At 38.4% G+C, this 27,747-nt stretch overlaps 3 protein-coding genes across 7 annotated transcripts in view; all 3 read left to right on the top strand.

Moving 5' to 3' along the window:
• LOC129764248 (semaphorin-1A) overlaps positions 1-15,034 on the top strand; it is a 204,805-nt gene extending 189,771 nt beyond the window's left edge. For 4 of the 5 annotated variants that reach the window (XM_055763149.1, XM_055763151.1, XM_055763150.1 and 1 more), the window contains 5 exons: positions 5,912-6,247; positions 6,307-7,356; positions 12,409-12,577; positions 12,638-12,887; positions 13,425-15,034. In XM_055763149.1, coding sequence (XP_055619124.1) covers positions 5,912-6,247; positions 6,307-7,356; positions 12,409-12,577; positions 12,638-12,887; positions 13,425-13,454 — 1,835 coding nt within the window. In that variant the 3' untranslated portion in view covers positions 13,455-15,034. Of the gene's footprint in view, positions 1-5,911; positions 6,248-6,306; positions 7,357-12,408; positions 12,578-12,637 lie in introns of all 5 variants that reach the window. The other variant, XM_055763153.1, reaches the window with a different exon arrangement.
• Positions 1,066-2,746, top strand: LOC129764249 (uncharacterized). Its single transcript, XM_055763154.1, has 3 exons — positions 1,066-1,201; positions 1,255-1,438; positions 1,505-2,746. Coding segments are annotated over exons 1-3 (744 nt in total). The 5' UTR covers positions 1,066-1,199; the 3' UTR covers positions 2,063-2,746.
• Positions 15,035-21,854: 6,820 nt separating the features above from the next.
• LOC129766556 (uncharacterized) lies at positions 21,855-23,269 on the top strand. Its single transcript, XM_055767129.1, has 3 exons — positions 21,855-22,075; positions 22,414-22,547; positions 23,058-23,269. Exons 1-3 carry the CDS (start codon positions 21,855-21,857, stop codon positions 23,267-23,269), a joined length of 567 nt encoding a protein of 188 aa, XP_055623104.1.
• The last annotated feature ends 4,478 nt before the right edge of the window (positions 23,270-27,747 follow it).

The following is a 27,747-nucleotide window of genomic DNA, read 5'->3' as shown; positions in this document are numbered from 1 at the left end:
TGGTGAAAACTGATCCGATGTGGGTTCGAACTCCGGTCGTCTGGATTATCATCCACCAGCTATCTCGCGCGGCTGTCTGAAATCTAATTCAACAGCGGTTAAAACTCATACATATGATTCAATATGATATAACCTAATACATTCTATGCAGTAGGATTAGTCATTCCTGGTTGCCGATTTTATTATTTAAGAAAAGGATCTTTGATTTCCCTATTATAGAAACCAAATATATTATATATTTGAACTGGAATAATAAAAAATAAATGAATATCAATGAAACTATCTCAATTTTAAATTATATTTATTACAATTTTCACTATATAATTTGTTTTCTCAATCATATCCAACTAAATTCTGATTACTATTATAATGAATATAATAAATCAATCTGGCAATCTTGCAAAGCGATGCGATGCAATGTGCCAAATTCGATGTGGTATATATCTAAGATTGGCGTTCAATGGCGTAGTTCACTTCGTTTTGCTGAATGTTTCATTAGAAGGGATGTTTGCCGTTGTTACTTTCATAGAACATCAGCGATTTCGAGTGCTGATATTCAGAAGTCCATTTTTGTAAATCATTTGTCATTGTTGAAGCATTTCATTGACATTTCAATATGATGTAATATGTTCTTTATTAGGATCTAATATGATTTACTGTTTCATGATTTTCTTCAGCATGCAACACGATTTACTGCAGTACTGAATCGATTTAAATTATACGCTTATACGACACACAAACTGCATCAGCGTAATATACGCATATGATGCGAACTAAATATATTTTATGACAATGTACATCATAAAACTGATGTTTATTATACCGAATTGCGACTTAACTTGATAACGATATCTAAAATCGAGTTTTTACATTTTATGCGATTTCAAATATACACGATACATACTTTGATTGATATTATATGCGATTATGATTTATTCTGATTTCTTGTAAGACTTAGAACATTCAAAATTATACGATTTAATGGTGTCTATTCTGTATTTCAATCGATTCGAAATATTTCGAACGACTTGGTAAATTCCATTCCCTGTTTCGTTCGAGGTGTTTTCAAATTCGAATACCTTTCGTTCGGACTGTTTTGTTTTCGAACATCTTTCATTCGAATCAAACCAAACGTCAAACCCACTTTGTTTATGAAGGAGTGAATAATTTCCGCAGCGGATGAGCGGTGAACTGCAAAAATGTAAGCTAATTTTTAATCATTTTTTTCTTTAAATTAATTTTAACGTTCAACAGGGAAAAAAACAAAAACAAAACAACCACTAAAAATCAGTTCGAGCGGATTGTGCTGCTTCTGGAGCAAGAGCCGGACATAGCAAAGGGTTTCTCCCGAGGAAATTCCGGACCCTTCTGGGATGATCTGGCGGCAGAAGTCAATAGTTTGGGACCGCCTATTCGCGATGGAAGTGGATGGAAAAAGGTATATACTAAAACGAATCCGAAACATATGTTTATAGTCTTATTTTTGCCCTGGTTTTCTGTGTAGGTTTGGGCGGACTATAAGTCCGGATTAAAGCGAAAACTCGCTCACAACAAACGGGAGCAGAGGGCGACAGGTGGAGGACCCAATAAAATTATCAATTTGTCCGAGCTGGAGGAGCAGGCAGTTCTACTAACTGGGTTACTTGCGACCGTGGAAGGAATCCCGGGTACCTCATCTCATGGAACACAGTTGGGTTCGCCTTCGGGTGAACCTCAAGCTGCAGACCAGGAAAATTTTATATATTATGGTACTTCCGACGAGTGTGACGGTATCAATAATACCATTCACTTCCAGCCCTCTCAGCCGAAAAAATCCAGACCTTCTACCACGAGGCTATTAGAGCTGCAAGTCGAGCAACAAAACAAATTTCACACCAATGTGAAATCCCTGTTAAAAAACACAAACAAGAATTTGAGTGATCTGGTTCATTATCAGCGCCAATCAGCTCGAGCGATTCTTTCCGTGGATGCCACACTCAAAGAACATCTGAGTGAACAAAAACGACATAACCACGAGATGGAGAAGATCGCGCTGGAGAAATCAATAGCGACAAATCCTTGAAACGCAGATTGCGTATATTTCAGAACATTAGAATAATGTTTCAAAATATCAGTGATCTGATTTTTTATCTTTATATTGTAACTCAAGTATAAAAAAATGAAAAAAGTTCTAATCGTATTTTTATATCTTTCCATGGAAGAAAAATCTTACTTAATTTTTTCTTTGAAGTTTGTTTGGAATAGCATCAAAATTATATAAACTTTTTTAAAATTCACGAATTTCGCCTATAGTTTATGGAACTTCCTTAACCCCTTCACGTACAACATTGAACTTCACTCGTTGTTTCTCGATGTGAAATAATTACATAGCTTCAGGCATATGATGAGGATACCGACAACTGAAGATTATCAAATTTCCGTTATTTAAAAAAAAAATTGAATGAGCTAAAAATATAAAATATAATTTGAATATTATAATTAAAATAAAAACGAACGAGTTAGTACGTAGTAATAACTCCTTCGTTTTTATTTTAAACACAACATGTATTTGCTCATCATAGGGCACCCATGTTAGATACCCACACTCAGCAGAGTAGCGGAACGACTCGAAGTGCTCGTTTTGGGCCGTGCTGTTGGAAATTAAATCGTACAGCAAGGGGTTAAAACAACGCAAAAAGTATTAACAATGGTTATTTGAATACTTGGCCTGCTTACGAGAAATCGATAATGACATGTTCTCAAAGTGTTGGCAGGAATAAGAGTAAATAATTCTGCCGAAACCATAGTTAAGTAAGGAAGACACTTCCTTTTCCGGTGGTTGTTATTTATTTGAGCATTTGCAAACAAGTTAGATGAAATTTAACAGTCATAAATATTAATTTAAACAAAAGTTTATTATGTAAACAGCTGCATAACATATTATAACTACTGAGAACGACCAAATTCTAAGCATATATTGTGAAGTGCACAGCATACATTTATAATTTGAGCGCATTTAGTAGGATTGTAGTGAAGTTGTCTCGCGCCAAGGATGCATCTAAACCGATTTTTTAGTAAACCGATTGTCCGCTCGACGATAGCACGACCCAAGGCATGCCTGCGATTAAAATCGCTCTCCAAACTCCCTTCCTCCGCTGCTCTGAATGGCGTTACTAACCAAGGTTCCGATGGATAACCAGCATCACCTGAAAATATTTTATCACACAGTACATACAAGTATACTAAAATATTGTAGTTGAACATTACCTAGAATCTTAGTATTAACTTCACCATTTTGGTGAAGCTGCTCAAAGTGAGTTCTTGCAGGGCTTACACGCCATATATGAGAGTCATGATTAGATCCCTGGAAGGTAGGATCAACGAAACGAATCCTTTGCTGATCGTCACAAACCTATGTTGATAAAAAAGAGTATTTGTTCATTGATTTGTTAATTCAAATACTAATAATACTTACAATCAGAACGTTGAGACTATAAAATCCCTTCCGATTAAAAAACAAATTTCGATTCAGCTTAGGTGGAATAATTTTTACGTGGGTTCCATCCAAACACATAATAACACCCGGAATTGATGTTTTCTGATAGAAGTGTAGTTTAGCACGCCGCTGTTCGTCTTCCGTCATATTTAGGGAAATCCATTTCTTACACAGTGTCCGCTCCAGAATGTTAAGCATTTCAGTCAGCACCTTGGAAAATGTGGGCTGTGCTATGGCAATGTGATAATCTTGCCCTGCTCCATGTTGATAATTTCCTTCAGCAAAGAATCGCAAACATGCTGCGAGTTTCACCTCCGTGGATAGACCACCTTTCCTTGTGGTAAGGCAGTTCTCAATTTCCTCTAAAACGTACCGAAAAGCTTCCTTACTTAGACGAAAACTTTTGATGAATCTGAATAAGGGCAAAATTAATCAATAAGAGAAACAAACATGGGATTTTTGAGACGGATACTTACGCTTCATCAGAAAGTTTTATGAAGTCGGTTGATTTTCGGTGGTTTCGCCGATGGTAGCAAGGCATTCCAATTTCTTCTTGCTCCGCCAAAATCGGTAACAAAACGGAATCCATTGAACGAGAAAATTTTCTCACAAATTTCTCTTAGGATCAAAAATTAACTGAAATTCAACTCGCACTCGCCGCTATTTAATACGGTGTTTCTTTTTGTTTATCGGTTTTTGACAGATCGATGCATATTCGAAATTTTCTAACACTTTCGTTCGAAACGAGCAAAACGATTGGAATAGGGAATGGTAAATTCGAAAACGATCGAAATATCACTTTCGAACGAAATAGAAATCCGTCGGAATACAGAATAGGCACCAATGTTTGCTGGGGAGTTGCTTCATTTTTCACCTTCGAAGATTTTGAGTCCTGGTCTGGAATACATTTCCAATATCTTCTCGCGCAGTGTTGAATACGGAATTCCGTGCAATTTGGACAGAAAATTCGGTTCTCACCATTCCCACAGCGTCTGCTATTTTCGACATACCCTATTGCATGTGTTTCTGACCGGCGTTTGTTTTCTTCATCGCAATATAGCAAATGAGATCTGTTGGGTGGAATAAGAAACAAGTAAAAATATGGGTATCCTTGTTCCAGCCATGTACATTTTGGTGATAACTTATTCAATTTTCAATGAAACTAAAACACTAAAAATCAGACCAGTATACCTGTATCGTTCAGTTTTTATACCTTTCAATCGTTTGTCGTAAACTTAAATTGATAACGACAGTACACAATGCAGTTAGCCACTTTGCTAAGGAAAACAACAAATATGACGAATGACAGTGCGACGAACGATATTGACTGAAATTTATACAGTTAAGCGTAACTAATAGTACTTGGTTGCCAATTTTTCGAAAAGTTATAGTTTTGCGAGTATACACAAATATAATTCATCAGAAGAAATAAGATAGCTAATGGGAAAAACAGTGTTATATGTGAAGTTAGCGAAATTATGCACTGGCACACGAAATTAGATCCATTACACTTCTGACTGTTCATTCGTGTTGATAAAAAGCTATCTGAACCAGGTCTTTTTGAAAATATTTTCCTCAAACCATCAAACTGCCGCCTGCATAGCTACGAGATGAAAAATAGCATGACACGTTCCGTAAGTCCTTCCAGTATGGAGAAATTCTGTTCAAGTTGAATTTTTTTTCTATCAGAAAAGTTCTCCTGAAATAGTGAAACCCATGGGATTAGAGTTTTTAGTTTTTGAACCCGCAGCTTTGAAGATGGGATTTTTATGGTTTGGGGGAATTTTCCCTGGTTTAGATAACTTACCATCAACACGAATTAACAGTTAGAAGTACAACGAAGTACTTCAAATCATTCACTGCTGTTTTTGCACCAAAAACAATAAGTAATAATGCGAGTAATGTGGCATCAATTTATAAAATCCGGAAGGTTTTGGCATGGTTACTGAATAGGAGCCTCAGATTCTTGACTAGTCAGCTTGTTTACCGAATCAAAACCCTATGAAGTACTTATGAGAAGTGATCGTACGAATAGTAGAGCAGTATCCTCTGCGTAGAACGTGATACAAACTACAACAAGGTGCAGCTTGGTCGAAATCACCCCGAATGGGTTATTTGAACTGATTGAAAACCAAAGATGAGCTACGAATTACAAACTTCTTGTAATTCATGTGAAATTAACGTTAATTTCGTGAAGGAGTGAGAGTTTTTTGGTTCTATAGTTATGAAACACTGGAATTTTAGTTTTTTTGAATGTTTCGCGCCTGAACACAGCAATGACGTTCAAATGGACACTCTTATAAATGAAGATATTTGTTGTACCCTATATTATATACTTCAATTCAACCAATCGCTTACATATCTCTACAGTTGTGAAACGCGGTATCCTAATGTTTGGAACAAACCCCTTACAGTTCTTCATTTATTTAATTTTAGATGGCCACCTGTACTCGGCAACGGTAGCAGATTTTTCAGGCGCAGATCCTCTGATCTACCGTGAACCACAGCGTACCGAGCAGTACGATAGCAAGCAACTTAATCAACCTGCGTTTGTGAGTTCCGTCGAGCACAACGGATACGTGTTGTTTTTCTTCCGCGAGATCGCTGTCGAATATATGAATTGTGGCAAAGCGATTTACTCTCGCGTGAGTCGGGTTTGCAAAAATGACAAGGGTGGACCACATCCGCTAAACGATAGGTGGACGTCATTCCTGAAGGCGAGATTGAACTGTTCCATCCCAGGCGAATATCCGTTCTATTTTGATGAAATTCGTAAGTGTTCTTCGTGCTTCAAGTTTTTCCTGTATTAACATAAATTTATATTCGCGCAGAATCTACCACTAAAACAATCAACGGTATCTACGGAGGTGCATCGAACCAGATAATCTACACAGTTATGACCACTCCGGGAAATGCCATAGGTGGATCAGCGGTGTGCGCTTTCTCCATCCAAGACATTCTGGACACTTTCGAGGGCCCATTCAAGTCTCAGCGGGACATCCACTCGAATTGGTTGCAGGTTCCGCAAAGTCAGGTGCCGGAACCGCGACCCGGCAAGTGTGTTGACGATAGCCGAACCCTGCCGAAGGCATCGGTAAACTTTGTCAAGATGAACACACTGATGGACTCTCCCGTTCAGTCGCTCCATGCTAGACCGGTGTTCACGAGAGTGAGCTTACTCTATCGATTATCGTCAATAACGGTGGATCCCCAGGTGAAAGCCCTGGACGGTAGTACCCACGATATCATTTTCGTAGGAACCAACGATGGAAAAGTGATCAAATTTGTGAACATTCTGTCATCAAACACAACCGACGAGGTGAAAACAGTCGTCATCAGTGAAACGCAGGCATTTCCGTTGGGTACCAAAGTTAATGAGATGACGATTTCACGGAAAAATCGCAAACTGATCGTGATCAGCAACGGAAAGATTATTTCCCTTCCCCTTAGCAATTGCAAAGAGCACGAATTCAAATCCTGCCGCAAGTGTTTGGAACTACAGGATCCATACTGCGCCTGGGATGACGGAAATCGTGAGTGTCGCACCATGGAGGACATCCAAGCTGGCGGGGCACCCGCGGACAATTTTTATCAACGTTTAGAGGGAGGCGATGCCAATGACATTTGCAAAAAATATGATCAGCGCGATCAGCGCCAACATAACGTGGAGGATAACGACGTTTATACGCGTGTCGATGGGTCTGGTTTTGCCGAAAAAGAGAAACCCAACGAAAGCAAAAATGTGGTCATCATTCAGTCCACCCGGGGAACGGTGTCCTCGATTGGGCCGATCGATATCGATAACGAAATAACAATGACCTCGATCGAAGGCAGCGAGCTGACGAATAAAATCGGACCCCATCAGTACCATCACAAAACAGGTAAGGCCACTAACGTGCTTGGGTATACGCGTGCGTGCGTGTTAATTTATCTACATACGATAATGCACCTCGGCACCTGAGTTTGGAAACGAGGTGCAATTGAATTAATGAAAGGCCAATTTCGATGGAATATGACAATGGAATAACATTACCGAAAACGACGAACACCGTCGCATCCCATTGTATTTATATTCTACTCGTTTAGCTTGCGAGTATCTGTTAACAAAGGTTGATAATTGCAGCGTTTCATCAAGACTTATTCGCACATTTTAATCACGTCGAATCACGAATTCGAGATCTTCTCCCACTTACATAGCAGCTGACATATTTCTGTTATTCGGATACCACTTTCTTCTTAAATGTTGGGATTATTTCCATTCATCGAATAAATTGCAATTGCTCTGTTAATTACGTTCATAACTATTTGAAAACTTCAAATTACTTACACGTGTGTTGTAACGTACAGTGTGTGTGCGCTATTTTGCACGCCTAATACTAACTAATACTAACGCGAGAACCTTTATGGCATACTTGATAAATGTCTAAGTTCGTTGGTTTGAGTTAACAAGGGCAGATAATAAACCGTCCATCGATGGGGTAACTTCTTTTTTTGCATCAGAAATTATGTTTTCGTTCCTCTTTATATGGACGTGAAAATAATATTGCGTACGCGGGTATGAATTAGTATCAGGTGGAAATGGAAGTGTTGATTGAAGTCAGTTGAATGAAGAGGCAGATTTGTATTCATTAGTCGAGTCAGTTAAAATAACCACTGACTGGACTAGATAGTAGTCATCCTCGCTAGTCAACGCTAGTCAATTCATTTTCTAGTCAAGTCACTTTTTGTTGGCGGCGACTGCCGAAGCAGTTCTAGTTGAAGCGAAGCTGCTGAGAGTAGAGTCGGTCCTCATTTTTCACCTTCGAAGATTCCGGGCCCTGACCATAACATAACAACGTAAAACCATAATAGGAACATATAGCAGCTCTGCTTTCCAGCTTTGCAGTGATTTCCTACATCCATAATCGGAACATGCATCTTTCGATATTGCGATAATTGACACGTAGATGTGAAATTGTACCAATTATGTTAATACAAAAATACATGTTTATTTCGATAAAATCGCATAAATTGGCCGAATCACAACATCAAGAAGGTTGTAACGTATACGTCAACACTGTGTTTGCATCAAAACAGTCACTTCACAGCATAAAAATTTCATTATTTTGATCGCATATTCCTTAGCAAAATGCTGAGAAGCTAACATCAATGGGACACACAATTTTCAAACTATATTTGATATAGGTACTTCTACCCTAGTTGGAACATTTTTTACTTGGAAAAAAAATTGATTCTGTTTTCGTAATTATTGGTTGTATTTGCGTTATATATTTTTGTATGTTTTCTTGAAAGCTTAGTTAATTTTAAGTTATTAATTTCCGAAGTTCACCGATGGTTAAAAAAATCATTTTTTCCCTCTTTTTCCAAAAAAAGCCTTTTTTGAAAAAATCATAACTTTTGAACAACTGGACCGATTTAGATAGACGACATATCTGGGAACACGGTTCGCATCTCGATTATCGTTTCTACATTTATGTTTTATTTTTTATTTGTTTTCTCTGTAATTACGCGTATTTAAATATCCGTTGTTACTTGTCCGCGCTCCTATAGTGTATTGTCGGACCATTTGCATAAAAATTTAGTCCAAGTGTCAGTTACCGTGGTTATTTCCTTTGATTTGTGTCTGTTGCTCGCGGCATCATACATTGGGAACTAGTGTTCCTTTGTTTGCATCATCGCTTTATGCATACCGCATACTTCTTTTCACGGTGAACTGCATTATCCGTATTGCTATCCAGCGTTGCCTAACGTAAGGCGTTTAAGAGCTATACGTATAGTACCGGTCATAGTTATGGCTTGCCAACGATGCTCAAAAAAGATCTCCAGTAAGGAAAAAAATAACTTGCCAGGGATATTGTGGAGCAGAATTTCATGCAGTTTGTGCCAACGTGGATGGACCTCTCCAGGAGCAGTTATCGCTCTACAAGAAAAATGTATTTTGGATGTGTGAAGGCTGTGCCGGACTGTTCTCAGATGCTCACTTTCGTTCAGTGATGACCAATTTCGAACACCGATCTGCAGCAGTCCCAGTCCCATTCCAAACGATGCAAATAGAGGCGAATGAACTGCAAAGTTTAAAGCCTCTTAAAAACAAAGAAAGAAGAAGAACGATGCAAACGGAAATCGATAAACTGCATAGTGCTGTGTCCGCTTTAGCGACAAAGTTAGAAGACAAGCCCAACTCCTTTCGCTACTCCGAACTTGTGGCCCAGCAGAAACCGCATGAATACTCCCCTCGGTTCATTGAAACGTCGCAGAGCCAATGATGGAAATGCTTTAGGCTTTCCCAACGTTGCAGGCAATGTGGGCACTAGAGCAGCTGGAGACCTTTTTGCTGATAAATTTGGAAGCGTGTTCACGGAGGAGATGATAACACCGGAACAAATTGAATCTGCTACTGAAAATGTACCTTTTCTCGGCCAGTCTTGCTCCCATATCGAGATTGATGAGCCAATGATACTATCTGCTATGAACAAACTCAAGTCGTCTTGCTCCGCTGGTCCTGATGGAATTCCGTCTATTCTTTTGAAAAAATGCGGCACTAATCTGATAAATCCTCTTTGTCGCATTTTCCGCTGGTCGTTGAATAGTGAAAAATTTCCTACCTCCTGGAAATCGGCGTTTTTGTTTCCTGTACATAAAAAGGGTGCCAAAAATCAAATCGATAACTACCGAGGAATTTCCGCCCTAAGCTCGGTCGCCAAACTGCTCGAGCTTGTCGTCTTGGAGCCGATCTTCAGTTTCTGCCAGCATTACATTGTTGAGGATCAACATGGATTTATGCCTAAGAGATCTACTGTATCTAATCTGTTGTCTTTCACGGCCTATATAACGGAAGGTTTTAACAGCACCAAACAAACAGATGCGATATATTTTGATCTAACAGCAGCGTTTGACAGCATCAATCACGAAATTGCGATTTTTAAAATGGAGAATTTGGGGTTTGGCGGTAGCATAATCAGTTGGCTGCGGTCATATCTCATCGGTCGTCAGCTAGCAGTTAAAATTGGTGACCATTCCTCACGCGAATTCGATGTTCCATCGGGGTTTCCTCAAGGCAGCCACCTGGGGCCGTTGGTTTTCCGCCTGTACTTCAACGACGTCAATTTTAAGCTGAATCTTCCGCGCTTGTCATTCCGCCGACGATGTGTAAATTTACTTCCTAATTAATTCGACTGCCGATGCCGGCCTACTTCAACAACAGTTGGACAGCTTTGCCGAATGGTGTAGTGCTAATCGCATGAAGGTGAACCCAAGTAAATGTGCCATCATTACCTCTACAAGAAAAAAGGAACCGATCTTGTTCGACTATAAACTCTTGGGTACTTCTATCGAGAGAACTAACTGTGTCAAAGGTCTAGATGTGTTTCGAGACAGCAAACTATCGTTCCAGCAGCACATGTCGTATATTGTTGGCAAAGCTTCTAGAAGCTTGGGCTTTTTAATCCGAATCGGAAGAGATTTCAATAACATCTATTGCTTGAAGTCTTTATACTGCTCGCTGGTGCGTTCGACTCTTGAGTATGGTTGGCAAGTTTGGAGTCCATACTACATAAATGGTATCGACAGAATTGAAGCTATACAGCGCAGGTTTGTGCGCTTTTCTCTTCGATGTTTGCCGTGGAGGGATCCGTTCCGGCTACCCAGCTATGAAAGTAGATGCCGTATAATGAATTTAGACACCTTAGCTGTGCGCCGCAATGTCGCCCGTGCTTTGTTTGTATCTGGTGTCCTGACAGCGAGAACTGAATGTCCCGCATTGCTCAGCTCATTCCACCTGCAAGTGCCTCCTAGAAGTCTGCGGAACCAAGTTATGCGACGTACGGTAGTATATCTGGTCTGCTTAGACTATTCAACAGAATTGCAGAGGGATTTGACTTCAACTTGTGTAGGGAGGCTATTAAGCGTAATTTTAAGATTATTTTGACAAATTTAAATATCATTAGGGCATAGATCCAGCCTGTTGATTATTATTGTAAATAAATAAATATCAAATTGAAGCCAATGATCTTATCTTCTTTGAAAAAAATATTACACTTGCGAAATATTTGGATTTTCATTTTTGTAATTATTGATTGTGTTAGTTTGTCATAGTTTTCGGTAAAAAATAGAGAACGCTATATTATATTTTTTCTTGAAAGCTGAGGTTTTTTTTACAAAACATATCCAAAAATCAAAAATGTACCTTTTTTCGTTTTTGAGTTATGATTTTTCAAATTAAACTTGTTTTCAGTTTTCGTTCAATATTCCTATGCAACTAGACTAGATCTGTGCGACTAGAATCCAATTTTTTCGCAAGAGCAATATTTTCTCAAAAACTCATTGGCTTAAATTTTCTGTGTCGATTATCTGAATCAGTCCAGTAGTTCAAAAGTTAAGAGTTTTTGAAATTGGATTTTGGAGTCATTTTTGGAAGAAAAGGCAAAAAATTATTTTTCTGACCATCGGTTGACTTTGAAAAATTATAACTCAAAAACGAAAAAAGATACAGTTTTGATTTTTGGATATGTTATGTAGAGAAGCCTCATCTTTCAAGATTTTTTTTAAGTATTGCGCCCTCTAGTTCAAAGCCATGAGAACAACAAAAAACAAATACAATCAATAATTACGAAAACAAAATTCATTTTTTTGCAAGTGTAATATTTTTCTATTGAAAAATCTTGAACGAGAATTGTGTCTAAGAACAATTTGATATTATAATGATCAGTTTTGATAGAAGTAATAGAAAAAAATAAACGTTGTTAAGGTTCAATTAGAAAATCAATCAAAGAATAGTTCTGCGATTGGATCCATGAACGTTCGCTTAGTAAGAAAACGTGAATGTTTGAAGGTATTGATAACAAAAAATACATTTTGGGCGGGACGAAGTTTGCCGGGTCAGCTAGCATCATGTATTATTATTAAACCATTATACTTTCATTTTCTTTCTCTAGATTCCATCTTCAAAAACGACATCACGGTAGCCTCATTGGGATGGAAGTTCTACATAATGCTAGTGGTGTTCTCGGTCATCATAGGCATCGTCCTTGGCTTCCTGATAACCCGTCACGTGATTAAGAAACAGTCCTTTCACGGCAGCGAACATAGGAATCAACTGAATTGGTATGTACCATTGTTTTGATACAAATTTCCGTTATAGTAACACGTTTTGTATGTTCACAGGCATCACACGAAAAACTTGAGTATGCTCTCGCAAAACCGCAGCAGCGGAAAGGATGTTAATCTGCTGATGAATACCACGAACCAATATCACACCCAGCAGCAAGCGATTGTCCAGCAGCTGCAACAGCACCATCAGAACAATATGAAGGACAACATTGATTTCGATTTCAAAGATCGAAGCGTCGAATGCAAGAATTCGAACGAAAACCTAGAGAAGGACATCAGCAAAGGCATGGGCACTCTGCAGAAGGTGAAGAAGACGTATATTTGATAGTAAACTCGCTTTCGGTGATTGGGATAAATAACTGCTGCTACTGCACAAACACACACACATACCCCTCACTACTTTCCGGTACTATTTTCCTAAAAACAAATAAAAAAAACCATCTCAACATTTATATCGCCACTCAAAAAAAAAGGTTATTTGCCACCAGTTGGATCACCAAATTCTCTCATTACTTCTGCCTGTGGATTATTTCTTCTTCTACTTCTTCGAACTAAAGGAAAGGTACAGGGATGAAAGATGCTTACTTCCGTTGATTAATAATAATTACGTTCAAAAATGATCATGAGTACTACTAGCTATTTGGAAAAACACATCATCCGTAACTTATATTCCATACATATATACATGCTTCCAACTCATGGGGTACCGATCGGCAATTGAAATGTACTTTTAACTCGTAATGTTGATAACGATGCAGCAAATCCATACTCAACAAAAACAATAACCCACGACGACGGCAAGCAGAGATGAAAATGCAATAAGGTTTTCTCTTCCCAACAGACTCGACAGTTGAAGACATTCAAGCCTTAGAGAAGAATTGTGAGTAGATGATGTGAGAATGTGATTGAAGAGTGAGAGTAGCTGCCTTTGAGTGTAACGAAAAGCAAAAGTAAAACTCGAAAAAAGCGAAATGTGTGGCATAGATAATACCTATATATACCATATTCGGTGGGCAGCAAATATACATAATAAGATATAATATGAACAATTGTGAGAGACTGCGTGCCTAGCACAACCCGTAGCGCCCTGTTTGCTCGCCCCACTTTTGGTTTAATGTCGAGGCCTTACAGTTAAACATGTGCCCAATCTGAGAACGGAACTGCGCTAAAATACAATAGACAGGGAATGATAGACCCACTCTAGTTAGTTTAGAGAATCGCGACTTGCTCCGGTCCCTTATAGAAATTGTGAAACGAAACGCAGAACAGAGTTGAAGATGCCTTAGGAGCAAGCGCTATCAAAATGAGAGCAATACACTTTCCACTAATTAATGAAATTTTATATTTACATCAGAAAGGTGTTTTGCGAGATGGGCGGCGGCGGCACCTCAAATTCTTAGCTGCGTGCTGCCTGAAGTCAACAATTAGCTAGGTGTATATTTTCTTTGTTGATGGGATGAATGACCTCCCAACGGATTGTTTTTGTCGACATAAGTTAGGCACACGTTCCAATCAAATCGAGCCGAGCTCGATTGCTTAGTTTAAGTTTAAGTTCAACCAACAGCAGGTGCCGAAAATGTGGCCCCATTTTTTCGCACACTTATCTCTTCTTCATTACATTAATGACTGCGAATAGCCCGTATGATTTAAGGATAGGACTCCCGGTTTTTACTCACACACACACAGCAAGTGTGCGCTGGTATTGTTCGGCTCCGGATGTCGAACTTCTATTTATCACAATTTTTGTTTTTCAATTGCTCAAGAATCTCATTCGAAAATACTCCGGGGGTGTATGTTGAACGGAAGAACAGGCAATTAAGTTGCATTTTTTTTTGTAGAATTTTAGTTGACATAACCCACCTTGTAAGAAAAAAAAAGAAGAAAGCAATACATCAAGCGCAAATCCATCCATTGTTGTTTCCAATGAACTGAAACTCTAGCTATATTTTTTTTTCTATACATATCGTTTCGCAGAAGTACCCTATGTAATTGTGAAAATACGCAAAAAAAGCATTATAAAATATTTATGCCTAGTTTTATGGACAAAAAATGTGATAAACTTGAGTATTTTTATTTTGTGTTATTTTAAAACGAGCTCTATTGTAGGTTTTAGAATAGGAGAGGATACACGACGCAAGAACATGAACAATAGTTTTACGCATGAATTTTATGAGACGAATTGTGTTTTAGATTGGAATACGAACAGAAGAGAGATATTTTTCATTTTTATTTTGTATTTAGTAATCTTATAGAAGAATGGCATATTTCTTCTTGCAGAATTCAGTCTTGCATAGGAGCTATTTTAATATTATATGTTAAGATTCACAATGGAATGACGTAAATTATGCTTAAATAGATATTTAAGAACGAGGAAATTATGTAAAAAAAATGTTATGACAATTGTAAATATAAACATAAGTCATTTTACTAAGTAATAGACTTAAAAATATATTGGTATAGTTTCATTGCACTAACGAAAGAACATCCGAAAGAGCAGGGACATCTACTAGACATGCACGAATATTGTATTGCCTATCCAAAGGCGCATCACCATGGCGAAAAAATGCTATGTGCTCCAAATGAATTTCGGGCATCGATTAAGTCGTCTGTCGCAGCTTCTTTGGTGCAGCATTTTATATGGATGCCTGTTCTAGTTTAACCCTTTATAAGACCGTGAAAACTAAACAAGGGATCGATTTCAACTTCAGAGAACATCATCCTTACATGAGGAAGAACACATATTTACCTTTGAAATTTTTTTTATATGGATACCTGTTCTACAGCCCTATTCTGTAACTGTAAATCGTTCTTTCGATCCAGTTATAATTTCGCATTCCCTATTTTGAACGTTTTGTCCATTTAATGTTCGAAGAGAAACAGATCGAACGGAATGCAAACAACTCGAACGAAATACAGAATGATAATTTTACCAGGTCGTTCGAAATATTTCCAATCGATCAAAATACAGAATAGGGGTGCTAGTTTAACCCTTTATATGACCTTGGAAACTAAAAAGGGATCGATTACAACTTCAGAGAACATAATCCTTCCTTGAGGAAGAACACATATTTACCTATAAAAAAATTTAAAGTATTGAAACAGTTGAGAAAAAAATAGTGGCAATATAGTTGCCACTGCCAGTTAACCCCAAAGCCACTGCCTTGTAAATTTGCTTAATTGCGCGTTTGGTTATTCACTTTACTTTAATTCACTCTTTGTTTTTAAGAGGCGTTAAGTGGCAACTATATCGCCACCAACAAAAAATATTTTTTTTCGTTGCACTTGGAATAATATTTAAATATTTTACTTAACCAAAAACTTCTAAAGATATCGGGCAATACTCCGTTTTTTTTGGCTGCTAAAAATGTACGATATTAATTCGGAAGACATTTTTATGTAACAAATCATTTTCAACGATACAACAAGTTGATACGTGTTCCACTGTAAATGTTAGACTCGATTATCAGGGATTCGATTATCCGGATTTTTAGACTCGATTATCCGGAGTATTTTCTTTTGATGTTCGGAAATTTTGAATAATTTGTATAATAATTCCATATTGAATAGCCAATATGGATGTCAAATGAAAGGGCTTGACTAGTAGAACACTGTTGTTTATAAAAAATGCAACTTCAAAATGGCCGCCACCACAAGATGAGGCCATATATTTCATGCAAAACCTCAACAATATGCGGTCGTCGCTAAAAAATGGCTGAATGGCTTGACTTGAAGAATATACTACATCATGAACATTATAAATTCGAAAAGGTCGCCGCCTCAAAATTGTCGACTATGTATTTTTTGCAATCCCCTCAATATTGGTATCAAATATAATGATTTGACTAATAGAATACAGTACATCATTAAAATATTCCGAAAAAAAATTAGGTAAGAAATATTTTTTTTTAAAAAAGTTTAGTTTCATTTTAGAGAAGTATACTAATGACACAGATAATTTACTAAAAACTAAAAAATAAAATAAGTAAAAAAAACTTTAAAAAAAGTTAAACGGTTTAATGTACTAAAAGCTAGAAAATAATTAGGCAAGTAACAGTTAGCAGTTATCTAACGTTTATTTCTTACCTTATTACCTAATTTTCTTCGGAATATTTTCATTATGTACCGTATTCTATAAGTCAAATCATTACATTCGATACAGATATTGAGGGGATTGCAAAAAATACATAGTCGACCATTTAGTGGCGGTGATCTTTTTGAACTTATGTTGTTTATTATGTTTTGTGTTCTCCAAGTCAAGCCTTAGAGCAATTTTTTAGCGACGGCCAATTTGAATTTTTTCAAGATCATGGATTACGCAGTTTTATAATGACAGTAGAATTAAAGGTGTCCTCCAAATTTCAGATCAATCAGTTAAATTTTTTTCAAAGGTAAATAAGTGTTATTTCTTATGTAAGGATTATTTTCTCTGAATTCGGAGTCGTTTCGTTGCCTAGTTTCCACGGCCCGTACGATGATGATGTTGAATTTAAGAGGCTTTAAACTTTTCAGTTCATTCGCCTCTAACACGGTCCGTACAAAAATCTAAACAATATACAGGGAAACTTCGATATAACGTACCCTCGTTATAACGTATCCTCGATATAACGTCATTCGATACAACGTACATTTTACCTCGATATAACGTACACATTTCCAAAGTGTAAAGGAAATTTTTTTTCAATATTTTTTTCCTGATAGAACAATGAATTATCTTTATTGTGATGCTAAAACAAGTTTTGTACCTTCAATCAATTCCGAAATACAGCTGGTTTTGTGATTCCGGATTCTAAATGAATCAAGCTTTAATCAACAGTACGAAGGAAAACATCATGAGAAAGGCCTGCTTCGTTTTCTGATTGAAGTTATTCATTAACTTCACTAAAACAGCAACACAATAATGTTTTATAGACTACGTTTGTGAGTACTTTATTATGCTTCGATATAACGTACAATTAGATACAACGTACAATTTTGAAAGTGAAATGTACGTTATATCGAAGTTTACCTGTATCTCTCTATTGGGCGAAGCTCCGGCGCGTTGGGCGGGTTTATTTCCTTCGGCACGAAGGTGACCCCGTTGGCTTCGTACCACTCCAACACGTCCTTTGAATAGTAGCACGAAGCGAGATCCGGCCAGAAGATGGTCGGGCCCTCGTGCTGCTTCAATAGTGGTAGTAAGCGCTTCTGTAGGCACTCCTTATGGTAAACCTGCCCGTTTACCGTGCCGGTTATCACGAAGGGGGCGCTCCGCTTTCCGCAAGAGCAGATCGCTTGCCACACCATGTACTTTTTGGCAAACTTGGATAGTTTCTGCTTGCGAATCTCCTCCGAAACGCTGAATTTGTCCTCTGCGGAGAAGAACAACAGGCCCGGCAGCTGACGAAAGTTCGCTTTGACGTAGGTTTCGTCGTCCATTACCAGGCAATGCGGCTTCGTCAGCATTTCGGTGTACAGCTTCCGGGCTCGCGTCTTCCCCACCATGTTTTGCCTTTCGTCGCGGTCGCGGATCACGTTTAAACTGCTTAACTACGCGCTTGTGATCTTTTTCACTGACGGAGCATCCATTTTTGGCGTTCTTCACCTTCCGGTCGATGGTTAGGTTCTCGAAGTATCGTTTTAGTACCCTGCTGACCGTGGATTGGACGATTCCCAGCATCTTACCGATGTCCCGATGTGACAACTCCGGATTCTCGAAATGAGTGCGCTGGATTAATTTACGACGCACTTTTTCGTTCGACGACATTTTTCCAAATTTACGAAAAATTGACAGTGAAGCATGGTCAACGTGATCTATACACTCTTATCTGAATATAAGCGAAAGCTGAAGATATAATTCCTAAAAATTTAAATTTCTACAGCGTTTTTTCCGTGATGCAATTTGATGTGACACACCCTTTTTAGTTGTCACAGCCTTACAAAGGGTTAAAGGCGGTTTCATACTATCCCACACGTAACCAGAAACGTAATGGCCCGACAAACACATGATGTACAGGGTTTTCCAACTTTAAATTCCGAAAGTAAATTGAAATAAAACACACTTAGAATTCGAATTTCGATGAAACTTTTATTTCAAATTAAAGTTTGGTTTATGCCATTATGTGTGAAATACAACATCATTCAAATGTCCACCTAGGGCTTCCTCGCACACCTTGATCCGGAACAGGTAATTTTCGATGACTTTTGGGGCGGTATCTCGGTCATAACTTCACGAATGTTGTCTTTCAAATGTTCAAGAGTTTGCGGAGAGTTGGCATAGACACGGTCTTTCGCATAACCCCACAAAAAAAAAGTCTAGCGGGTTCAAATCGCATGAACTGGACGGCCAATTGGCATCACCAAAACGCTAAATTATGCGTCCCTTAAATTTCGTTCGCTATATGGCCATGTTCGGTCGTGTTGTGTGACACGTGGCGCCGTTCTGCTGAAACCACATGTCATCCGTATCCATATCTTCAATTTGTAGCAAAAAAAATCGGTTAACATGCGGCCATAGCGCTCACCATTCACAGTTACCGTCTCGCCGTCCTCATTTTCAAAGAAATACGGCCCGATGACACCACCAGACCATAATGCGCACCAAACAGTGACTTTTGGCGGATGCAATGGCCTCTCAACAATCACGTGTGGATTTTCAGAGCCCCATATACTGAAATTTTGGGTGTTCACATAGCCACCGAGCTTGAAATGTGCCTCATCGCTAAAGAAAATTTGATGCGAAAATTCAGCATTTTGCTGCTGTTGTTCGTTCACCCAATCGACGTATGCCCGACGCATTCCATGGTCACCACGCTCTAATTTTTGTACCAGTTGGACTTTATATGGATGTAGGTACAAGTCCAAATGCAAAATTCGCCACAATGATGTGTTTGACAAGTCCAATTGCTGAGCACGCCGTGGAATCGAAACATTCGGGTCATCCTCCACACTGGCAGCAACAGCAGCAATATTTTCGGCGAACGCACATTACGATGATGCACAGGTTTCACAATATCCGCTACGGATCCAGTTTGTTCGAATTTACGCACTACATTAGCGATTGTGTGCCCTGTAGGCCGTCCATGACGACCAAAATCCATCCGTAATGCTCGAAAAATATTTGCCGGTTTTTCATCATTTTTATAGTATAATTTAACAAAATTAACACGTTATGCGATGCTAAAACGATCCATATTGTAAAATGGCAGCCATTCAACTAACGATATGACGCTTTGGTTGACAGCTATGTCAAACGGTTGTCAGCGCAGGGCTGTATACTTTCGGAAGCCCGAAATGGAAAACCCTGTATTTATGGGCCCTATTCTATATGACAAAACTTGCAACTCGTCGCGTCTCGCCTCGGCAGTCACGGTCGAGTCGAGCAAAATATTCTATTCCAGTACCCGAGTTTCATTGAAAATTCAATTTGATATAATATTAGAATTGTGATTAAGAAGAAAAATTACGAAACGTTTTTTGACAACAGAGAACAAGAGAGCACGTTTATTCCACAGAGGTGGAAGCTGAGGGATAAAAGTAACCCACTAACGTTAAGTGAAATGGGTGAGTTTGTCTTATTTACGTTATCGATATAAATGAAAATAATTATTCTCTTGTTTCAAGATTCTGGCAATATTTCAGGCTTAACCGAGAAGCATTTTAAAATACTTCGAATACACCCGTGTTCCAAACAACTTTCAGAAACACTGCTATTCCTACAGCTTTAAAATTCGCGGCCTTTGAACCTTCTGACCGGTGGATCGTACCAAATTAATGTAGGAGGAAATCTTTTACTTGGTATGGCTTAACCAAACAGTTTCATCAGTGTTCAATCAAATGTTGCTACTTTTGGAAAGAAGCTTATGCGTGTCGTATTCAGGTTTTCAATCCAATTTTAAACACTACTCGATCCAACAATAATCCAGTGACTGAACTCTAATTTCCATGAGCTTATGAAAGGCATATTAACATCTTGCTTTTTGCCAAATTCTCAGCATTTCATACTCTGTCGTGTGTGCCGAAGAGATTGAGTTCGGTTTTTACTTACAATTTTCTCTGTCCGCCATGTTGTCATGTTAAGAAGCATTAGGCTGATGTCACATTAGGCGAATTCGCCGCCGCGGATTCCGCGAGTAAAACCGCAGCGGAGGATCTACAGTGTATTGTGAATTAGCCATGTCACACAGAGCGGGGCGGTTTTGGAAGCGAATTCATATCGAGAAAAAAAAAACCGTCACAATATCCGCGGCGGCGAATCCGCCTAATGTGACATCAGCCTTAGGCGGAGATGACACTGGATGTAGAAAAGTGGTCGTACGAATTGTATGCAATAGTGAAAGTAAACAACCACATTGAGTTGTATTGGTGTGATTACATTGGTTCCCCCTTGCTTCGTTCGAATTCGCCAGCTTCTATCGAACAAAATTGTTTGTTTCTATTCGTACAATAAAATTTTGTGCGTACTCTGAGCCAATGTCACTTTACTCTTATTCGCATTAACTGCGATTCACATACAACATCCACGTCACGTTCGCGTTCCGTCACGTCACGTTACGTCAATTATTCTTCCATTCACTGCTATTGATGCATTCACATTCACCAGCAACGGCAAGTTGAAGTTGCCGTGACGGTGTATGTGAATGTTTGCATAAGAACTGCTTGGAAGAATAATAGACGCAACATGACGGGACGGAACGTGAACGTGACGTAGATGTTGTATGTGAATCGCACTTTATTCATTTTCCTTTCTCTCATTACTATTCATAGAAAGTTCTATATCCAGGTTCTATACTCAGGATTGGATACAACATCGTACAATATTTACCCATTCCAAGGCCAACGGAAAATGAATACATATACTTGAATCGGAAAGGATTTCATAGTATCAACGCCATGATAAAATTGAAATTCTTTATACTTATGACAGACATACAGCTGTACTACCGCTGTACTTCGAAAATTGTATGTCTGTCACCATGTACAGCGCTAGAACCATGCAAGCAACTCGGTACAATCGCTGTATCTGTACCGACCGTACCGACCTATTTCACCGTTGTACATGGTTACAGCTTGTCAATTTCAACTGCTCGCAGCGCCATAGACGGTTAGTGGTGGCACCATGAACAAGTTTTGTCAACACCGAATCAAAACACCGCAGTGTTAAATATTCAGTTAGAGACGAATGAACTCCCAGAGTTTAAAGTCTCTTAAATCCAACACCAATTCCAATTCCTATTCAGTTCGTGAGGAAAAAAACTATAAACTATATATACCTGTGGCCAAGAGTAGTTGAACAATGGTAATGGAGCTAGCAAAGAAAAGGAAGGCTACGATGCTCGACAAATCGGGGATGCTGGTCGTCATTGAAGTGTGGAAGGACAATATTCTGTCCCTTCGGAACACTTCCAAGAACTCCCACATCTACAAGCAAATGTGTGAGGAGCTGAAAGGCCACGGCGTTATACTTACGGCGGTCGAATTGAAAAACCGGATCAATAATCTCTCTCAGAAGTACAGGTAGATACTTTTTGAAAAGAATATAAAATCAAGTCAAAATAATGGCATATTTGGTCCCTACGTGGGGAAATGTGCCCTTTGTCAAAATAATCACAAGTGCCCCTGATTTTCATAAATTCCTGATCCACTGCAAAAATTCATGAAATTAATGCCAGAGATAAGATATTTTTTGTGGCATTTGTGATTATTTTGACAACTGAGCTACTAAAAAGACATATTTACAAAGCATACGGACCAAATATGCTTTTATTTTGGCTCGAATTAACATGCTTTTCGGCTGTTAAAACGTTTGAGTCAGCACTCTACGGGCAATTTTTTGAGATAGTGTACTTTTACAGATCCGAAAGAAACGCCATGGGGCCCTCGGGAGGATCACCTTCTTCTTGGGATTATTTTGATATTCTACACAGCTTTCTCCATACTTATAAACAAAACAGCACTCGCGATTTGATGGATGAGGTGATTGGTTCCGGTAAGTTAAAAGTAATTTTGACAGTAAATTTTCGAAAGAAGGAGACTGCATGGATCGACTTTCTCTTGTGTTAAACATCATCTAGAAAGCTTTCCTTACCATTTTTAATTTATTAAATGTGAGATAAGAACTTCCCTTTCAATTTGAGTCGTACAAATATAGTATCAAATCTCATGCAATGGGTGACTTTAGCGGTGATCCAAATGACCTGTTTGGTATAATTATTCTGAAAAGAATCAAACTGAGACCTTGCAGAATCATGCGCGGAACGTGAATGTATGTAAATAACCACTCAGTCTTAGCATTCAAATTCATTTTCATTGAAGCAGCTTTGGATTTATGAGTAATTTGAGTTGGGTTCTGATTCAAGATAGAATAGATAGTTCATTCGGCATCTTCTGGAAAGTATTCCAGCCAAAATTTATAGTTTTTCACTCAACTTGAAAACAGTTTTTTGATCTATATCAGGCATTAACGAAGCAACTAACAATATCTTTTATTTTGTTCCAGATGATGACTACTGCGATGCTGAGTATTTAGATGAAGCGTACAAGCCGGAGAACGACACATTCGCTCAATCTATGTTTATGTCACCTTCTGCGCCGACATCATCAGTGTCATCGCCATCACCAACACTGCCATCATCAAGCCGCAGGCATTCCGCTCCTAAAAAGAGAAAACAAAATGTGCAGGAAAAATTGTTGGAATTGGCTATAAAATAAAACGAAAATATGGTTACTTTTATGGAGCATTCCAAGACTACAGATCTTCAAATAATCGAGCTCATGAAAGAAAATAACGCGTTGATGAGCAAGCTGGTCGATAAAATTTGAATTGGAAATTGGAAATTTGAACCAAATAAAACATGTTCAAAAAATCAAATGAATACAGAAATTGATGAAAAGTTTGCGGTGGTGGGTACCACCCACTTTTTTTACAGTGAATATAGAGGGAGATAATGGGACAGTTTCCCTGTGATATTTACCGAAATGTACCATCAGTGCGTTTCTAATCCTGGATGCTGATGCGTTTTCGTTTCTTACTATCAATCCTCTTTGTGGTTGTTGCTTCGAATTTAAGGTTTGAATCTGGATCATCCATTTTTTGTTAATATGGTCATTGTGGTTGTTACATAGGTTACATAGGAATGCAGCAAGTTTTGATAATTGTATTGACATTGTTTAGGTCGACCTCCAAACCTTTCCCGATTCTTCTGAAACGGGCCTTCAGATGGCCGAAAGCATTCTCTACAACCCGTCGGCATGCTGATAGATGATAATTAAATAACTTTTCATGCTCCGGCTGATCTACAGAAAATAGAAACGGCTTCATCACCTGGTTTGACAGTCTGAAAGCCGAATCGCCGATCAACAGTATCGGTACTACAACCCCTTCGATTAGTTTCGAATGCGCTTTAATTGTCTCGTTCGTGCAGTGTACTTTTTTGAGTTTGGAGTTCTCAAAAATAGTTGAATCATTTGAACGGCCAGGAACTCCTACGTTGATATATGTGAACCGGTAACGATGATCCACCGCAGCAAACAGAATAACCGAATGCCATCCTTTGAAGTTATAGTAGTCGGTTGCCTCATTTTTTGGTACTTTGACTTCTATATGGCATCAATGGCACCGTAGCATTGTGGAAAACCCAGTTTCTCGAAGCCACCGACTATTTCTGATATCTTCTCCGAGGTTGGTAATGCGTCAAACACTTCGTGTTGCACAACATCTACAACCACATTGCAGATTTCAATGACCAGTTCACCCGTAGTTGTTCTTCCTACACCGAATAGACTTCCAATAGTTCTATATTCCGCTGACGATCCGAAAGCATACAGGGCAATAGCGATGCGTTTCTCCAACCGAATAGCAGACCGCCAAAGAGTATCTTCTCTTTGCAGGCGATGTAATTTTTTGACCAACAAATTAAACGTACATCTGTCAAAACGAAACGTGTTTTTGAACTTTTTATCACTAAACTTTGGTACTTCATCTTCCCAAAATCTAGAATTTTCTACCTGAAAGACCGATATAGTTAGAGAAATTAAAGTTGATATTCAAATGCATCTTACAGTTGACCACACCCTACGTTTTCGGGATTTAACCGGACTAGAGAGTAACGAAACGTATTTCCTGTAGAGCTTCCTAGATATCAAAGCTAACATCCTATATTTTCTGCTCTGCTTCAACAGCATTTGAATTTTTCTGTTATTTTGAATCATTTTCGTTCTGATTACGTTCAGCATCCTGAAGAAATAAAGATACAAAAAATAAACAAGCAAGAACGTTGACGGCATTGAGCTTCGTATTACGAAACGGGGGAGTAGGCATGACAATATGGGTTTGGAGAAGAAATGAACACACTTTCAAAATAAAAACTATGAATGATAATTATTTTCCCAAATCAAATTAGTACTCCATGTAAATGAAAATCACTTTTGCATGCAAGTGGTGAAAAATATCATACAAAAATTATGTCTAAATATAATTTTATATTATAATGGTAAGTTTTGGTGAGAATATTTGGAAATTTATAGAAAATAGTTTAAATTAGGGTCAGAACAACGTACTTCTAGTAGGCAAACAACGCCAAGAAAAAAATTTCATACAAATTTTAATAATTGAAAACTGCCTTAGGGTCGACTAATCTGATAGAGAAGAGTTGGCCTCACACAAACTAATGTCGTATCCAGATGTCGACACCATTCCGTCGTCAACCCGAATGCAATAGATTTAAATTCCTGATTGTCAGTTTGACATGCGGTACAATGTACAACCAAAGTATGTCTGTCATGGTACGATAGTACCTGTACAACGCTGTACTCTTACAACGCAAGTACAGCTGTATGTCTGTCCCTGGTATTAAACAATCTTCGAAGTTTTAGCGAAGTTGAACAACATATTTGAATTTCAAGAAGTCCTATTTTCGAAGTTATATTATTTTCTCTGAAAATTTAACATTTAAATTTCTGGGTCTCCTATGTAGTCTCTGGAATCATAAATCAAACAATAATGAAAATTTTCTTTGTTGGTTTTATTAGAGTATTTTGTTTTTAATTTCAGATCAGCGTTAATTAATTTTTTTGACGTAGAACTACGTCTTTCATTAAGGGTGTCAAATCAGAAAACAGGTCACGTTTTTATAAAATAAAGTTAACGTTAATAACTATTTTTGCCGCGAACGGATTTTGGCGATTTACATACTAAACGAATCGGAAATTCCGTAAGATTTGTTTAATATGTCATACAATAGAATCCCCTGGTTAGTAAATGGTTAAAATTCATGAAAACTTTAAGTGTTTCTATTTTCCCATACATTTGTTCTGTCCATTTGTGTGCCTTCCCGAACAGAGATATCAATAACGAGCAACTTATCGACGACCAACGGAGGGGAAGTCGTAGGATTTAAAGTCTCCGTGAACAAAGGAAAAGAAGAAGAATGAAGGGGAATACTTGCCTAGAGTATAAACAGTGGATCTCGCTGAGGCAAACTTTCATTCGGCATCGGACTGTTGAGTAATCCAGTTCACTTTGCTTCCGCTGCGCTTCGATCTAAGATTGGACCCCACCAGTGGTAATCCAACTTGGAAATCGTCGTTTGATTTTTCTGTTCGTTTTTCGCGTTATTCGTATCGTGTATTCTTCTTTCGCGTCATAAATTGGACGCTTCGCGTAGTGTGCGATGAGCAAGAAGAAGAGGAAGGCAGGCTCGAGCCCTGCAAAAAACGAACGCATTGCCAGGGGCAATAAAATTTTGAGGTAAGCGTCATCTAATGATGCACGCGGTGTTGGTGCAGTGAAAAGCGCTTGCACTGAACCGAGCTTTCGCAAATGTGACACCGCACCGAACAACAGCGAAGTAGGCGATTTCGGCGCGTCGGTCGAAAAAGTAAACGCCCAGGCAGCAACCAAAATCAAGCTCCCCCCGCTGGTGGTGAAGGCGGTCGCTCTTGACAAACTCATCAGCGAATTCGCATCGATGGGTGTTACAGCAGAGTACAAACTGTGTGGCATAATTCAGTCTTTTTCCAAGGAGTTAACATTGTTTATTTTCCGTCTTCATAAGGGCTTCGTTGGTGCCTTTGAGAATGCATCAATGCATTAAACCGACGTTATGGCGAGGCAGACGTTAAGGTAGTGCACCAAAAAAATTATTTGGGAATACCAAACATCTTGAATGTCTTACTGGAATGTTATAAGTTATTTGGGTTCGCGTGCCAGTCGCAAAACTGCCTTCAACTAGGATTGCATTTGCGCTAATATTGATCATAATGAAGCATTGCTACTGTTTTCGAGGTTGTTATTAACAAAAAGAGTTTATTTCTCTTGTTTAGGCATCAAGAAAGTAAATGTTCTGTAATTTTTTATGTGTTTAGGTTTTGCTTGCCAGTAGCAAAACTTCCTCCACTAAGGGTGACAGTTGCGCTTCTCTCGAGCATGAGAAAATAATGCAACTCTTTTCGAGGCCAGTAATATTAACAGAAGCGTTTCTTTTGAGAATAGCGCAAAATGATGAGAAATGTTTATATTGCTAGTAGTTTCAAGCCACCAATGTATGGCTCTGTATGCATGCTATGGTGAACGCTTGTTTGGCGCTTGGTTTACGCTTAGTTTGTACGAACGATATCTGGAGGTGCGATTCCTTTGAGGCAATACTAAATAACATGTAGTATGATATTTGATACTTGCAAGTGTTGTCATTGTTGTTGTTTACATGCGGTGCCAAAAATATATTGATGTAGTTATGAGATATGGAATAATGGTGCTGGTGCAACATGTATATAATCGACTGTAGCCGAGTCTATTTCAATTTCGAAAAAGGCCACCGGAATAGTCTTCGAGGTAAATTTTCAATGCATTGACATGAAATAAATTGCGATATACGATTGTTTTGCGAGGGCAAGAATGAATCATCAATCAATGAAGAATCTCAAAATTGTGTCTTAAAATAACTGTATATTATAATGTTGATTTTCGGTAGGAATACAAGGAAATTTATAGCAAAAGAAAATTGTTGAGGGTCAAAGGGTAATCAATCAATGATGAGTTCTGCGTTTTTTTCCCATGAACATTCGCTTAGTAAGAAAACGTAAATATTTGAAAATAGCAAAACTTTCTTCGACAGCTCTTTACATCATCGAAATAAGTCAGCGGGCAGGAACTTGTCAGCAGTGTAACAATTGGTAGTCAGCAAAACACA

Source organism: Toxorhynchites rutilus, chromosome 2, assembly GCF_029784135.1.
Source record: "Toxorhynchites rutilus septentrionalis strain SRP chromosome 2, ASM2978413v1, whole genome shotgun sequence".
Classification (NCBI taxonomy): Eukaryota; Metazoa; Arthropoda; class Insecta; order Diptera; family Culicidae; genus Toxorhynchites; species Toxorhynchites rutilus.
The sequence above is the reverse complement of the archived record's forward strand: the minus strand, read 5'-3'. Positions and strand labels throughout refer to the sequence as shown.